The sequence below is a fragment of the Brassica rapa genome, chromosome A03 (genome assembly GCF_000309985.2).
Source record: "Brassica rapa cultivar Chiifu-401-42 chromosome A03, CAAS_Brap_v3.01, whole genome shotgun sequence".
In the NCBI taxonomy this organism is placed as follows: Eukaryota; Viridiplantae; Streptophyta; class Magnoliopsida; order Brassicales; family Brassicaceae; genus Brassica; species Brassica rapa.
In genome coordinates, this window is record NC_024797.2 from 32427091 (window position 1) to 32445189 (window position 18099).

The window sequence follows — 18099 nt, forward strand, 5'->3', positions numbered from 1 at the left end:
TTGGTGAGATGGAAACAATTGCCTGAAATAACGCACCGTTACGTCTTTCTAATTGCGATTATGCCTTTATGATAAGTGTCAATATTTATGACGATGTATGAACTTTTGTCAAAATCGAAAATGATATATATATATATATATAAGTTACCACAAAAAATTGATATAAAACCATTTCCAATGATTTTTTTTTTTTTTTGAAATAAAATAATTTTATAATAAGATTGAATCATTTAGCAATATTTTATAGAATAAACTTATTTTCACTCAATTATAGAATGAACAATACAATATATTTAAAATATATTTATTGTCGTATTCAATGACTCTGGTAGCTAAGATGCGGTTGGAAGCGAGGCTGCAGATCTGGGTGCGCTTAGATGCCCCAAAGCAATGACCAACTCAATTCTCTCCGCTAAGTAACAAAGATGAAAAGAAGCGCACTGATTTCCCTCAGCTAAATCTTGGGCATTCTTGTTAGCCTTGTACTTGGCAGAGCTCTTTCTTTTTCTCGTCTATCAGCTTATCTGCTGACGTCATTTCCGAATGTCTTTAACCCCCTAGCAAAGCAACCAGCTCTTTTTCGTTCCCGCTTTCTAAGCAAGGAGAAGAGTCGTCTCAGTTCATCATAGCTCGAGAGTCTTATTTTATTTTAGAGTAAAAAATAGAATACTTTTTGAAATGCTCTGATATAATAAAATTGTCTGGAACGGAACCCAACACAAGAATAATTATCTCATTTTAGCTATATAACAACAAAACGTTAACAATGAGTGCATAACCTATATTTTATATTTTGAAATTTCTTACGAGTGAAAAAAAAAACAAAATATTTTTTTTTTGAAAAAGAGCTTTTTTTTTAAAAAAAATTGTCGTCTAGAGTATAGTAAGAACATTTCCATCCCCACTCCATAATTTACTGCAAAATGGAGTAAAAAATAGAGTAGTGAAGAAACAAAAAAGTGATTACTCTATAAATGAAAAGATTTTTTATTTTTTGTTCATACTCAATTTCCCACTCTATTTTTGGAGTATTTAGTTTATACAGCCAAAGAAGGTTATTTGAGTGTTATCGGAACTAGCACTATTTCAAGGATAATCATGAATCTGCAGCAAATGTTATCAAATATTTCAGCGACAATTCCTCTGTCGCTGAAAGTAAGATTTCTAAAGTATTCATGCTTATTAAAAATTTAATAAATATTTATAATTTTTTTTATTATACACTTTTCAATAACTTTTCACCAATGAAATTTAATCAATTCAAATATTTTCATTTATTATTTCTTAAAAGTATAAAAAACTACCTTAAACATATAGAAAATATATCTTTGTAGAATAAGTAAAAAATCTAAAATATCTTATTTTCGGGTACGAAAAGAGTAATTGTTTGATGATGATTTCCAAATCTATAAATTCTATATGCGAACAATACTAGTTGCAAAATGATATTCCCTCTGTTTCAATCTAACTGTTTTAATGAGTTTTTGATGTTTCAAAATAGAAAATTCTCATAAATAGATAATTTTTAAGTTTTGGTATCAAAAATATACCACAAGGAGTAAAGTGACCAAAATGTTTCATAATAGGTAAAAAGATTCTAATAACGTTGATAAATAAAAAAAAAATTAAAAAAAAAATAATTTTTTTTAAAAGAGTAATTTTTATATACTTTTAGATTATATGTTTTCAAATTCAAACTTTTTTATAAAAAAAAATTTCTGAATTTTTTTATTTTTTTCAAATTTTCTCTTTGTAGTTCGAAAATATTTTTTGAAACTATTTTTAAAATTTTTATTTTCAAATTTTTAATATTTATTTTTTTATTTTATAAAATTTTAAACCTCGATCCCAAATCCCCACCTCTTAACTATAAACTCTTAAATTTGGATTAGTTAACCCTAGAAGTATAAATGTATATTTACCTCTTTAATGAAACATTTTGGTCATTTTGATTCTTAGAGTCTATATTTGTGACCAAAACTTTTTTAGTGCTATCCATGGGTATTTCCCTTTCAAAATAGATAATGTTTTTATATATCAATTCACTTTTCAACTTTTTATCAAAAACTGTGTAATCAATTATATTTTGTATTCTATTTTGTGATTGGCTAAATAACTTTTAATTTGTACTAGATTTTGATATGCGCTTCGAAAGCGTGGAGTTTATGGGTTATATACGAAGTTTGATATGAGATAGTATTTTGAATATATTGTGTATTATTATGTTATAAAGTCATATTATATTGAATACAAAAATTTGTTTAAAATTATATAACTTATGAATAAGTTTATTTGAGATTTTTTATATACACTCTTATGTAACTCTTAAGTATGAAAATTTTATCCAAATTTGACAAACGAACCAAACCAATACGAAATACAGGTTGAGGTTCGGGATTGGAAAAAGTACCTATTAGATTTTTTTGGACCTGCGGATCTCTGTTGGACTCCGAATACCCAAAGTACCTAGAATGTTTTGTTCATATTATGTATATTTGAGTAATTCATATATGTTCTCAGTATAAAAATATTATTGTAAATTTTAGATTCGCGTTTTCTGTTATAGTTTCAGGTTTTGGGTAAAATTTTAAATTTTAAAAATATATTTAAAATATTGGATATTTTTGGTTCTCGGGTAAGATTTTGATCTTTTAGATATTTAATTATTTATGGTATTTATTTGATTTTGGGTATTTTTGTGTTCTGATTTTTTGGCTTTTCATATTTTTTAGATATTTTTGTACTAAATACTCGAACCGAGCTAGACTCATTACGTAGCCAAATTACGTAGTAAATTTTACAAATACTTGAATTATTGACTCAAACTGACCTGGAACTAAAAGGAAGTGATATGAACAAAAAAAATTGAAATACCTAGTTGGATATAAATGTCCAAGACCCAAAGAACTTGTACCTAAAAAAACTGATTTATATTTGATCCGAAGACCCAAATGGCCAAATCTAACCTTTCATTATATTTTTGTGCATTTTATAAAAGTTACATTTGTTTAGTTGGTGAAACTTAAGATTTATTTGAGAGATTTTTGGCTAATTTAATAGTATAGATTTGTAGGTTTTTTGTTGAGCAGTAAAAAAAAAAGATTTGTTGGGTTTTTGATAATTTTAAACTTATCTTAAATACTAAATTTTTATTTATCAATAAAATAAAATTAACATAATATATAATTTTTAAACTTATCTTAATTATGAAGTTAATGAGACATATTTTAGTGAAAAATATAATAAAGTGTATCTAATATTATATTTTCGTGAACCAAATTTATGTGGCTGTATATATATGGTATAATCTTTTCGTTTCCAAAAAAATATGGGTCCAATAAATAAAAGCTTTGACTAAATGACTGTTAGAGAAGTTTAAGGTAACATATTGTTTGTCCAAATCAAAGAAAGATCAAAATATTATTAGTTAATGAAAGGGTCCAAACAACATTTTTAAGTAAATTTATTTAAAAAAAATTCTTTTAATAGTATTGATTTAATAATATTTTTAAGATAAAAACAATTTTTTTAATAATTGTGCATATCTTAAAATATCATGTGTTTTGAAACAGAAAAGATACTTGTAATAACCTGTGTATTTAGCAAAAGCCGAAAAAAAACAGTAGCAAACAAAATGATTGAATATTGGTTTCCATAAATCACGTTTATGATGTAATGACAGGCAGATCGAACAAGAATCAATACTATTAAAAAGGAAAAGGAATGAGTTTTAATAAATCTACTTAAAAAAGTTGTTTGGATCATTTCTTTGACTAACAATATTTTTGATCTTACCATAATATTTAATTAACAATAAGTAACCAAAAATTTTTCTAACAAATATTTAATAATACATTTATTTATTAGACCACATTATTTTGTACAAGAACAAAGTTATACGACATATATGCTATATAAAGATGACTATACCATTTGCTACACAAAAATAATGTACCACATATACTTTATTATATTATTCTCTAAACATGTCTCATTAGTCTCATAATTAATAAATGACTTATTTCACCCAATATAAATAAATTATATAAGTCGTTTGATCCACCAACTATGTAACAATACACGCCATCCTTTCAATACTTCTGTTTTAAATTATGAAAAAAGCTAATTCATATATTTGCTAAGAATATATCTTACTTTGAAAAGTATCTAAATTTGAAACAAATCAAAAATTAAATATTCTTATACTTTTATCCTATTTTAAAAACCAAGATATAGCAACATTGTTACAAAATATTTTAACCAAAAAATAATATACCGCAGATATACTATTTAAATTCAATAACTTTATCAACTTTAACAGATTTCATAACTCATTTAAAAATTAACATATATCATATATCATACTATACCATGTCATCATACATTATATATTCCAAAATATACAAAATCAAATTTAATAAAGTAAACCATATGTTAAAAATGATATATTTTATTTTAAATTATTTTTTATACAAAGTATTTATCATAAAATTTGTTATTTAAAATAAGTTTTAAGACTATTAAAAACTTTACAAATTTATACTATTAAATTAGCCAAAAATATTTCAAATCTATATTATTAAAACTGAAGTACCTTTTGGTACTGTTTGGAAACTTAGATAGTAGATTAAATGAAAGTTGTTTGGAAACAAGGATAGCAGATTAAATATTTTTTTATTTATATATTTAGTCACTGTATTTTTTTCTCATTTACAGATTCTATCGTTTGGAAACTTGGATAACAGATTAAAATGAGAATTGTTTGGAAACACGAATAGCAGATTAAATATTTCTTATTATTTACACATTTAGCCATTGCATTTCTTTCTTATTTACAAATCTACCACTTCACTTAAAATCAAAAAATTAAATTAATTACAATGAATTGTTATTATTGTTTTTGCTGAAAAAAAAAACACAAACTGTAATATATGGTATATATTAATCTGCTACAATACAATTTTCAAGAAAACCAAATATCATAAAATTAATATTAATTCATAAAAACCTACTGTAAAAAAATAAATCATTTTTAAATAAATAAATAAAAAAATCAATAGGTTAGTATATGAATATTACAATTACATCAAATTGCATCAAGTTATAAAATTATAAATATAATATTATGTACAGATAAAAAATTATTATCAGACATCTATATTATAATATAATATATTCTACTCTAAATATATTTTACAAAACATAAAAATATAAATGGACATTTTATAAAATAAATGGTTTATAAATTTACATTGAACACAAGTTAAATCCAACACCCGCGCGGGAGCGCGGGTCAAGATCTAGTACATTTTAAAGATAATTAACTCAAAAAATGTAACTCTTATAAAATGCATACAAAATACAATTAGAGAGTGTAAGGTCAAAAACAAAATACAATCAGGGAGTGTAGGTCTGATCTCAGTCAGCAGGTCAGGTTCATTCCGGGTCCTAAATATTTGGACATAACTAGGTATTTAATTTTTTTGTTTAGGTTTGGATTGGTTCTTTTCAGGTCCTGAGCGGTTTGAATCTATAATTCAAATACCTGTAAAATACATGTAATTTTTAGGTACGTAACAGGTCCGAATTAGTTTGGGTATTGAGGAACCAAAAAATACTCGAAGTACCTGAAAACCCAAAAAAAATACTGAAACACATACCCAAAAATCCAAACAAGTATCCAAAATATTGAATTACCGAAAAGATCCAAAATTTTACATGAAATCTGATCCGAGGAACCGAAAAATACCCAAAAAAATTTCCGAATACCCTATATATATTTTTATTACAATTTTACTCAAAACCCGAAGCTAAAATCGAAAACCTGAACGCAAAACTTAAAAATTATTCGCAATACCATAAACATATCTAAAATACTCGAATATACCTAATATACACAAAATATTCAGGTACTTGGGTATTAGGTTGGGTCTCGGTTAGGATATTGATTCAAAGAAAACTTGCAGGTCCAAAAACAAAATTGAATATGTACTTTGCCCTAGATCCAAACCCAATATTTCCATATCGTTTTCAGTTTGGTTTCACGGATCTGGTAAAATGTTCATATCTAAGAGAGAATTACATAAGAGTATATATATAAAATCATAAATAAACTAATTCATAAATTATACAGTTTTAAATAAATTGTTTCTTCGATATAATATAACTTTTATAACATAATAATGCATAACAATTTTAAAATACTAATTCATAATATTTGTTTACAATCCAAAGAAAAATCTGCGCTTTCGAAGCGCGGATCAAAATCTAGTGGCTCACCAAAATAAGAACATGCTCTTCATTATACATTATTTTATTTTCGGATCTTCATAAAGCTCATATAACTTCTTTTCAATTGTTTGCAAAATTCTCTTTATATTAGCTTTAGTAAGGCCATCTTCAATAAAACTATAAAATACTATTTTAGTATAATTTTTGCACCAAATCCTCTCCAATAAAACTGCAAAAATCACACCATTTTAGTGCAACACTAAAATTTGATATCAAATTTGGTGTGATATTATTCACTACACTAAAACATTATTCATCCCACTAAAATTTAATACATAAATATAATAAAATAGTTTTAATGTGAAGTTTAGTGTTATGATTGGAGAAGACCTTGATTTTAGTGTTGAAATTACAATAAAATAGTGTGATTTTGATTTTAGTGGTTGGAGATGCTCTAAGACCATTTCTAGCCCCAACTTATTTTTTTTTCTATAATTTCCACAAAAATAGAATAACACTATTATTATGGGAATTACAGATAAAAAAATAGGTATAGATTGGAGATACCCTAAGACCATCTCCAATGGTATACAAAAATTTATTCTATATTTCACTCTAAAATAGAGTAACTCTATTATAGAGTTGAATTTGCTCCAATGGTTCATTCTATAATAGAGTTACTCTATAATAGAGTGAAATATAGAGTAATATTTTATTTTATTTCAAATATAGAGTGAAAAAACTATATTACTCTATATTTCACTCTATTATAGAGTAACTCTATTATAGATTGAACCATTGCTTGTTTGGCCAAACTCTTTTTGAATATATATATTTGTCGAGACCACTTATAAAGCCAGCTAAACCATCACCACACTATTTATGTCTATTTAGAGCATTTTCAACTCCATTCTATTTTTCACTTTAAAATATAGTTTAGAGTAAAAAATACTCCAATAGTACTCTATTTCTCACTCTATAATAGAGTGAAAATAGGTTTACTCCAAATATAGATTAATTTACTTATTTTTTTGTTCATCACTCTATTTTCTACTATAAAATAAAATACCATTGGAACAAACTCAAACTCTATTTTAAAGTTATTCTATTTTAGAGTTAAAAATAGAGTAAGTCATTGGAGATGATTTTAAGTGTTTTTTTTCTGTCTACTTAAAGATTAAAAAAGTCGAACAAAATACTTAATTTTTTTTTGTAACATCAAAATACTTAATTATTATTATTATTATACTCGATATGCTTTGCCATCATCAACCTTTAAATTCAGTATTTTTGTCCAAAATTCTCCACTTAGGGAGTTAACCGACCGCAATTAAAACCCATAGGAAATGTGGGGTTTTAAATTATAATCGATCTGATTAAATCACACTATATGTTCGTAATTGATAATTTAAATACTGATCCATTGTGATGTATACGGCTCAACTATGCTATATGATATAATTAAAGGCCATGATGAAATTTTCGTTTTAATATTGATTAGTTCTTGTAAAATATATATAGCGCTCGACAATGTCGTAATCAGTACAATATTAATCACCTACCAACGTGAACTATATTTGTATATATTTTGAGGGGCCACGTCAAGTGTGCCGTTTGTTTGTCTGGTTACATATTTTTGTGCGTGTGGTGTTTGTCGTCTAGTTTCCACTTATACACAATTATCAACTGGAACTATTTTTGAACAATATTATTCGAGAAGAGTAGCGGTAATCTGAGTCTTACTACTTCCAAATGACACCAGTAACATTATTTTCTTCATCTTTTTGTTAATAATCATGATGTCTATTGAATTCACTGTTCAATATCCAAGAAAGTGGATTAAGCGACGGGCATTAGGTAAATTATTACTGTGACCACTAGACAAAAACAGAAAATCATGCGGTTTAGACTGCACATAAACAACTTAATTAGGTGGTGTGTTACGTGTGTAGGCAGCTGTGCATAGATGATTTGTCGTATTAGAATGGTTTATCATAAAAGTTTATAATGAGAGATATCAACTACAAATGTAGTTCGCAACATAAAGAAATTACAAATGTAGTTAATATTTCGGGTTTGTGAGTTACTAAATCGAAAGGTCTCACCTTAATTTGTGATTATAGTAATGATCCTTCACATCAGTGGCCCCTTATATTTAAATATACTAGGGCCGGCCCGCCCTACGGGCGGGATGACAATTTAAAAATAATTTAAATAGTTAGAATAAATATTTTTGATATTTTTGATATTTGTTTAATATTTGTTTTTATTTTAAAATATTTTGTTCTGTATTAGTATAAATTATTATTTTATTAATTGTTATTCTTTATTCAGTTTTATTTCCATTACAATTGTATAAATTTTACCTTACGATTAATAAAATTGTTTATTTGAAGTTTTATTCTGATTTTATTATAATGGTGTAGAATTATTGATTTATTTGTTTAATTTTAAGTTACCTAGTTTTATTCATTCTCTTACATTATTTTATATCGTACTCTTATTCGACTATATAACAATATATTTTAATTTTACATAGTTGTGGATCTATGTTTATAGTTTTTCTTAGAATTCATGACATAAATATTTAAAATATATTTTACATTTATTTAGTTAGAATAACTTAACATATCTCTTTTAATCTATTATGTATTACTATTTGGTTATATTTTCTTTAATTTTCTAATCTTGATCTATAAAATGATTCGCTTTACATTTTTTATTCAATATAGTGAAGTTTAGAGCTTTTTAACACTAATGAGCTTATATGCAAATAAATATATAGAATTATAACAATAATCTGTAACATTTCTCAAAAAAAAAACAATAATCTGTAGCAACAGATATAAAAAGAGTCAATGTGGTATCTCCTCCCTCTTGTACAAACAACACCATAGTAATATAAGAATATATTGATTATAATTAACTGATAGATAGAGATCTTACGAAAGATGGAGACCCCAAATTACTTTATAAAAAGAAATTTTTTTTTTTTATATCCTTTCGACTTTATCCTCCTTGATCACATGATTGGCCTTTGCGATTACATCACGTCCAACTTCTTTGAAATTGAAGCTACACTCGTGCTTCTCTGGGCACCTATGGCTTCTGCAGAACGTGCTACCGAATTTGCACTTAAACCCCATAACCCCAGCCTTCTTGTTACAGCTGAAACACCTGTTAGTCCGTGCAGGTTTCGACGGCTCTGCCTCCTCCTGTCCCGTGGCTATAGGAGCTGATGACGGCTCAGCTGTTACAACAACAGAGGCTGGTTCGGTTTCAAGAGGCTGTTTTTACTCTGGTGTGATAAGTGAGTTCTTGACAGCAGATTTTGCTACAGCGGTTAGATCTTCCTCGGCTCGGAGAATTCTGTAGCATCTGGAACAGAGGTTCATGTTGGAAGACACAAAAAAACCGCATCTATTGTCGCAGAGTTCTGGCTCAGTTGGTGGGAAGCTTGTGCTGTTGTTTTGCTCAGAGTTCATTGTTGTTCCTTTCTTCTTCTTCTTCTCAAATCTGTTAAACAAACAAAAAAATTATATTCTGACAGTAACATAAGAATGTTTTTTTTTAAAGGTTGTCGTTTCAGAACATTATAGAGATGAAAATCTTTGCATTAATTTGATTCAACCAACCTACGAAATTGAATCAATTGAATTAAACCCAGATTCGGTATAATCAATTTGCCTCAATTCGATTCAACACAGGTTCTATATAATCATCAAATGAAAATCAATAATAATGCGATAGTCACACCTCTTGTAAAACCACGCTATTCTAGGTAGCCGATCTAAACACAGGATCAAATCATAACCTTAGTTCGAATGAAACAAAAAAATTGATATTCAAAGTTTGAGAATACCCAGAAACGTACGGACATAGTATAGCAGAAAGCTTGAAGTTGTGGTTGCTCCGGGTAATCGGAATGGTCGCTGGCCTCACCTGCTCGCCGACGGACAGCTTGGTAACCCCACAAGACACTGACTTTCTTCACATGATGGGACTCCAGAACCTTAGAAGCCGGTGTTAGAGCACCGACGAACACATGTATAAACCCGCAAGCTCCCCACAGCGTTTACATTCCTGGCACAATTTCTCGAGTCTCCATTGTTGATGTCGGCGATGGAAGAGGAGTATGAACCCTAGACTCGTTGTGACCGAGGAAGACGATAAGCGTTAGGTCACTTTCGGACTCGAACGCTGTGTAATCATAAAGCTCAGGTACGAAGCCCACAAATGTTAGCGCAAGATTAAATGAAACGCGACGTTTAAAAAAAGAGGGGCACGTGTTGATTCCTCCTTGCACGACTTAGTGACGTGTCCTCAGCAGGAGAGACTCCAACATTTTTTTATATAATTAGATATACTAATCTTAAGAAATACAATAGATATGACTTTTGGGATTTTGTTATTTTCCTCTAAATGGATTCCTTCGCTTCTTTTTAGTATGTAACATTTTGTTTGTATTTTAGAGCATCTCTAGTTTTATTCTATTTTTCGTTTTAAAATAAAATTTGAAATAAAAAATATTCCAGTGACACTCTATGTTCATTCTATAACAAACTAAACAAAATAAATTTATTCTATAAATAAAATAATTTATTTATTTATTATTTATCACTTTATTTTTACTGTAAAATTGAATATTATTGCAGTAGAATCAAACTTCATTATACAGCTATGTTTAAAAAAAAAAAATAGAATAAACCATTGGAAATAATTTTGAAAAAGTTTATAATTTTCTTATGAACATTGTGTGTCTTTACTAGTAAGATGTTTTCAGAATTATTTTAAAGTATTTTAAAACTAACTAAAAGTAAAATCATTCCGGCTTTTAGGTCAACACATTTTTATTTTAAATCATCATATAACTAATCATGAATAAATACTCTTATTTTCTTTTATATTCATTGATTTACGATATTTGAATTCTAAGAACATCTTCGATAGAGAATCTTATCATTGAGATTCTAAAAATATATATGTATGTATACATTAATACTAGTGTGGGGTTATTAATTTTGTAAAAAAAATTCAATCCAAAATTTTTAAAAACATTAGTTTGAAGAAATTTTGGGTTGGATTTCTCATAAAATTAATAATATTACAGTTAAATTTTAATATTAATATATACATACCCACATATACATTTTTAGAATCTCAATTGTATAGATACTTCCATTAGAGATGCTCTAAGGAAGTATTACAATTAGTTAGCAAAAGATGGACTATTTACAAAAGTAGATAATTGCAAGGGGATGAAACAGAGAATGAGGAAAAAAGATAATGAGATAATTTGTATAGATGGGGTTGAGAGCAAATGATTACTTGGGCGGATGGTGCAATGCATCGGGCTGATGATGTGGAAGTTAATATGTGAGTTTATGGGCAAAGAAAGAGAAACCATAATGAGGTAACGCAGACATAGCCGCCATTTCCACCTCTCACTCCCACTTACAACTTCTCCTTTTGGGCAAGTTTTCTACATCAATGCTCGTCTTAATCACCATTAATCTCTCTACTCATCATTAACACATTAAAATCCCACTATTTTTCAAAATACTGCTATTTTAACCTTCGCTAGATTTTTCACCCGCACGGATCATTTTATAAATATATAATAGATACCATCGCAAAAATTTAAAAGATATTTACATTTTAGTGTTATATATTATGTAAATCTATAATGTTATTGATTATGTTTCTTATTCAATATTATTAATGTATAATGATTTGTTTTATATATTTTACTTTATTATTAATTGTTATTATATCTATCTATATATATAAAAATATGTTCGCCTCCCTCCTGTGATGCCACGTCATCAAGTCGTGCGTTATGGGAGTGACACGTGTCCCATTTTGTATTTGAGGCCAAAATAAAACAAAAAACTGTCAGGGGTAATTGAACCCAGCACCTCCAGTACTGATAATATCTCTTAGAACCGCTAGGCTAGAGTCACTTTTTATAAATATGTAGCCGCGAAAATACTTATTATCGTGTTGGCTGAAGTCCATGCTTCTTCTGCTTGTGGCCAGGGCCGGCACTGAACTGACGTCAAGATGAAGATCGTGAAGTTAAAAACTTTGCTCCAAACAGTTTTGCAATGTTTTCAACTTTTATAACTTGATGCATATAATATATATCAAAATACATTTGTTGTACACGCTTTTATTAGTTTTGCTTTTAAAAGAAGGTATTTGCAGTTATAAATGTTTTGTGCCAGTGAAGTAATGGTTGAAAAATCTCTGTACATATGTCATTTTAAAATAACACCCAACTTCTATATATAGTCAATACATATGTCCATGTTATATTCTAGACTAAATATTTTCTCTTTTAAAAATATAGAAAACAGTTTTTTTAGTCTACAAGCAAATATTGTAGAGCAAGTATGCATTATACAAAATAATATATATTTAAAATCCATACGCAAAAATATAAAAGTTGATATATGCCTCTTTCTGACACATGCACACTCTACTATGAATAAGAATTAAAAAAAAAACAGTATTGTCATCAAACTTTATCACAAATCCACATTTGTACATCTATAATTTTGAGTTGGACAATTAGTTAATTTGTTACAATACCAAAGCAAAAATAATCGAAAAACAACTATACCACCGCATACTAATAAGTAACACATAACAAACAGCCAAATCCTTGAATCTTAAAACAAATTTTAACTCGAGCATTTAGTGAATATCAAATTAACTAATATCCCGCCCGTAGGGCGGACCGATCCTAGTATTAATATATTTCCGAGTTTGGTAAAATAAATTCATAGTATGAAATAAAAAATTGAGAATCTCTTTCATTTTTTTCTAATTTTTACAGACTGAATACAATTCATTTTAAAATTATATTTAGTTATATTATAAAACTGATATTTTCTTAGCATAATTTATATTTCTTTGTTATTTATTATAGTATATTGTGGGATTTTATAAGTAAATACATTATAAATAATACTATAGTATTAATTATGAAATCAATCTCGTGCATTAATTTAAAAATATTTTAAAATTTTACTAAGATTTTGTTAAGTTTTTTCAACATATTTTGTTATAACTAAAAATAAAATTTAAATTTACAGTTAAAATTTATTTATTAATATTTATATAATTTATAAGATTTTTTAGAAATTTTATATATTAAATAGATTAACTTAAATAGTCAAATAGATGTAATTGATGAAATAGACCTAGTATAAAATTTTATGGTATTTCTTTTAATAAAGAAGATATAGAATATGATTATAAAATTTGAAAAATAGCATACACTTTTATTTTCTTTCCTTTTTTTATAATAAAATTTTATTTAAATTAATATATAATAGTATATATTATTAATTACGAAATTAATAAATATTATTTATTTAAATAAAATATTTTAAATTTTTAGAAAGATTTTGTAAGATTTTTTTCTCAACATTTTGTTGTAACTAAAAATAAAATTTAATTTTACAGTTAAAATTGATTTATTATTAATATCTTTATATATTGAATAGATTAATATTAAATAAATGCAATTAATGAAATGGACCTAATAAGGTTAGTATGGCTTTTGTATGGTAGATAAAAATGATACTTCTCTTTTAATAGAGAAGACTAGAGCTTGACTCGCACATCCACCCGGGTATTCATTTTTGGTTTGCAAAAAAAAAAGTTATCTTTTATAAATGGTAATATATGTTTTTAAAATTTATATATATATATATATATTAAATAATTATTTAATATAGTTCTAAACACAATCATTTTAGAATTTATAATGAATAATTTTATTTTTTGATCCGTTAACTGTGACAACCCTATTTTAAAAATATAACTCGTGTCGTGCAAATGTATTTTTTATGGATCAAAATTTTAATGTAAAATAAAATGGTTATCTATTTTTATATTTGATTCATACGATTAAATAATTCAATATATTATTTAAAATTTTGTGGTTTATATTATATATTTTTATAACAATTTTATGTTTTTTAGACGTAGTTAATATACCAAAATAAAAAATAACCACCCCATAATAATAAAAGCTTGTTATATTTTTGACATTGATGAAGTATAATTTATTGTTTACCCAAATTATAGGAAACATTTTTAAAATAAAAAAACATAATTTGTTATACTTTATTTTAAGAAAATACATTAATTAAACTATAAAAGACAAAAAAATACTAAAAAGTAGGTAAACTTATTACTTCAGTGACATTCAAATGTAAATAACTTTGAAAATTATGAGGCAATTTATATTGGTACTTCTATTTTAATAATAGAGATAGAGAGAAAGGAGTAAGGACATTAAGAGAGATTTAATTTCATACTTATATTCTATTTTTTTTAAATACTGCTATTTTGATTTATTTTCAACATATTACATATCGTATTTTGATTAATTTTTATACGATGTGTTATGTTGAAAATAAATCAAATTATCTGCTGCATCATCAACCGTTAAAATATTGTCATACTTTCTTTATTCTATGAATTGATTTATAAAAAATCGGGTGGTTAAAGTTTTTGTAATTCCCTAATCCAATAAATAAACAAAAAGCTCTTCAAATATCAGTTAAGGTCTACTTACTACCATTTCGAACTAACTAGTATTTCTATTAAAGCAAAAAAAAAGAGAGTAAAACAAAATAGATAATGTAGAGACTATAAATAGGATCGAGAAGAACTTTAAACCACTTCAATCATGAACTACTCGCCTTCTCAAACTTTTAAAACTCATCATAAATAATAAAGTCTATTTCTCTTTCCTTTTAAACCCAAATCCTATAAACTTTCATAGCTTCTCTGTTCATTACTTATATCTCACGTTATACATATAGCTCCTATAAATGCTTCTCTTTCCTCTCGAATAATCTTCCCTCACTACTTTCTATATAAGACCCTTGTCTACTTCACTCTTCCTCTTAACTCTCTCTTCTTCTCTTTGCCTCTTCTATCCGCTCTCCATATAAAAGAAATATGATAGTGGTTAGAGAATACGACTCGAGCAGAGACTTAGCCGATGTGGAGGCTGTGGAGCGACGTTGCGAGGTCGGACCAAGCGGCAAGCTTTCTCTCTTCACCGACCTTTTGGGTGACCCGCTTTGTAGGATCCGACATTCACCTTCTTTCCTTATGTTGGTAATATTACTAATCAAACAACTATGTTTTCTGCAACTCAAGTATCAGATGTTTTTGATAAGGACATCCAACTTCACAACCTTTGGTTGATCTAAAAACCCATTTCCATAAATACAGTTTATACTATATTTTTTTTTTCTGACTCTTGATAAGATCAAAAGACTCGAATCATTTATATTTTCTGAACCAAGTATATCAAGTTGCTAACCAAAACGTTTGTATCTTTTCAATTTATTAATATAGGTTAAGTTTAATATGGTTGTAACAGGTGGCTGAGATGGGTACGGAGAAGAAGGAGATAGTGGGCATGATTAGAGGTTGCATCAAAACCGTTACATGTGGCATAAAACTCGATTTAAATCATAAATCCCAAAACGACACCGTTAAACCTCTTTACACTAAACTCGCCTACGTTTTGGGCCTCCGTGTCTCTCCTTCTCACAGGTAACGTTCCGTTACTCCCACTAATCGCGTAACCATAAAAGATTTTGATTAAAGAAGGAAACTAAAAACTAATCGTTTACTATTTTGTTCTGACGACCGACTAGCTGGTGCTTGTGTAATGATGTGTTTTTTTTTTTGGGATGATATTTTATGTTGTAATTTTTATATAATTGAAAATTTAGTCACGTACTCCTTGATTTTGTTTCGCAGGAGGCAAGGGATAGGGGTTAAGCTCGTGAAGATGATGGAAGAATGGTTTAGGCAAAACGGCGCCGAATATTCGTATATAGCAACTGAAAACGACAATGAAGCTTCCGTTAATCTATTCACCGGTAAATGCGGTTACTCCGAGTTTCGTAAACCGTCTATCTTGGTCAACCCGGTTTACGCCCACAGAGTCAACGTCTCGCGTCGTGTAACCGTCATTAAATTGGACCCGGTTGATGCAGAGTCGCTGTACCGACTCCGGTTCAGCACAATAGAGTTTTTCCCGCGGGATATCGATTCGGTACTGAATAACGAACTCTCTCTCGGGACTTTCGTGGCGGTGCCACGTAGCAGCTGTTACGGGTCTGGTTCAGGATCATGGCCCGGTTCGGCTAAGTTCCTGGAGTACCCGCCCGAGTCATGGGCCGTGTTGAGCGTTTGGAACTGCAAAGACTCGTTTCGGCTGGAGGTTCGTGGCGCGTCGCGACTGAAACGCGTAGTGGCTAAAACGACGCGTGTGGTTGATAAAACCCTGCCGTTTCTGAAACTCCCTTCGATTCCGTCGGTTTTTAAACCGTTTGGGCTTCACTTTATGTATGGGATTGGTGGAGAAGGCCCACAAGCGGCGAAGATGGTGAAGTCATTATGTGGTCACGCGCATAACCTGGCTAAGGATGGTGGTTGCGGCGTTTTGGCGACGGAAGTGGCAGGAGAAGAGCCGTTGCGGCAAGGAATACCGCACTGGAAAGTGTTGTCGTGCGATGAGGATCTGTGGTGTATAAAACGGCTTGGGGAAGACTATAGTGATGGTGCAATCGGTGACTGGACTAAATCATCACCTGGTTCCTCCATTTTTGTGGACCCCAGAGAATTTTAATCATCTCTTTGATAGTATAGTCATAACACTAAACATTTCATATTACGGGGTGTCGTTGTAAACTCTTAGAAAACCTTTCAAGGGTCTTTTGGGTTTTAGAATTAGTCTTCTTTATTTCCTAGGTAATCATCTTTTTGTTTGTTTGTGGGGTTTAAATTAGTGGTAAGAGGCAATATCTCATGCTTTTGGGTTTGTGTCTTCTTGTCTTGTAAATGGATCTAGCTTTTCTTAATATACTTTATCTGTGGCCAAATTAAAATGTCGACCTGTTGTTTTTCCTTTTAGTTATACTGATAAATCTAATGTTAAAAATAATTTAAATAGCAATATGTTTATGAAGTTATTATAACAACTTCATAAACATACCAATTAGCTATTATAGTACCGACTAGCTAGTCGGTATTGCATGGTTTTGGCTTCATAAACTTTAATGAAAATACTTACTAGCTAGTTTAAACTATAATTTGTTGTCGGTATGATATTAAACATATCATACCTATTAGCTATTATAATACCATTAAAGTTTATGAAGGCAAAACCATGAAATTTTTGAAACTTAAATAAAAATATTATGCAACTCCTGTTCTATTCTGGTAATGATTAATAGATCTGGATAACTTTTTAGTTGAGATAGGTAATCTCTAGTGTGTATACACAAATACATGTCATTTATTAATAACAATTCAATAATATCATATTTTGTAATTCTACACCTGATGAACGCATTGATATGTAGTCATGTAGAGTGAAGTAATCATGTCCAAGTAAGATGATGATAATCTTGCAGACAAAGTAACAGTTGTAGGAGAATACGTATGTACAGGATACCCACTAGCGAAATCCCATTTAATCTAATACGATGGTGTATATTAGTTTAGTTGTTCTTTTTAGGTGGGATTTTGGTTCTTAGTACTTTGCTAATTCGATATTGATCATTGATGGATACTGAAGAATAAAACCACCTTTTGATATCGCCAGTCTTACGTGTAAATGACATGAATATCAATGTCATGGACCACGCTTTTTCTCCATTTAATGGTCCCAAAAAGATGTTAAACTGATAGATTTATATGTTTCTTTTGTTGGTTTGCAGTAGCATGATTGAAACCTTTGAATCGGGTTTGTGAACGTGTCATTGTCCAAAAGAGATATTGTCGAGTTGTGAGCACCGATCGAGTCAGTGAAAGTTTACATTA

At 28.6% G+C, this 18099-nt stretch overlaps 1 protein-coding gene and 1 pseudogene across 1 annotated transcript; one reads left to right on the plus strand and one right to left on the minus strand.

Moving 5' to 3' along the window:
- Positions 1–8652: 8652 nt before the first annotated feature.
- Positions 8653–12402, minus strand: LOC103862551 (annotated as a pseudogene).
- A 1815-nt stretch (positions 12403–14217) lies between these two features.
- On the plus strand, positions 14218–17191 carry LOC103862552 (probable N-acetyltransferase HLS1). Its single transcript, XM_009140250.3, has 3 exons — positions 14218–15375; positions 15644–15819; positions 16030–17191. The coding sequence occupies exons 1-3, from the start codon at positions 15214–15216 to the stop codon at positions 16901–16903; spliced, it is 1212 nt and encodes a 403-aa protein (XP_009138498.1). The 5' UTR covers positions 14218–15213; the 3' UTR covers positions 16904–17191.
- The last annotated feature ends 908 nt before the right edge of the window (positions 17192–18099 follow it).

Coding starts and splice junctions, on each gene's coding strand:
- LOC103862552 (XM_009140250.3), top strand. CDS start 15,214: ATGATAGTGGTTAGAGAATACGACTCGAGCAGAGACTTAGCCGATGTG. Junction 15,376..15,643: donor CACCTTCTTTCCTTATGTTG/GTAATATTACTA, acceptor TGGTTGTAACAG/GTGGCTGAGATGGGTACGGA. Junction 15,820..16,029: donor CGTGTCTCTCCTTCTCACAG/GTAACGTTCCGT, acceptor TTTGTTTCGCAG/GAGGCAAGGGATAGGGGTTA.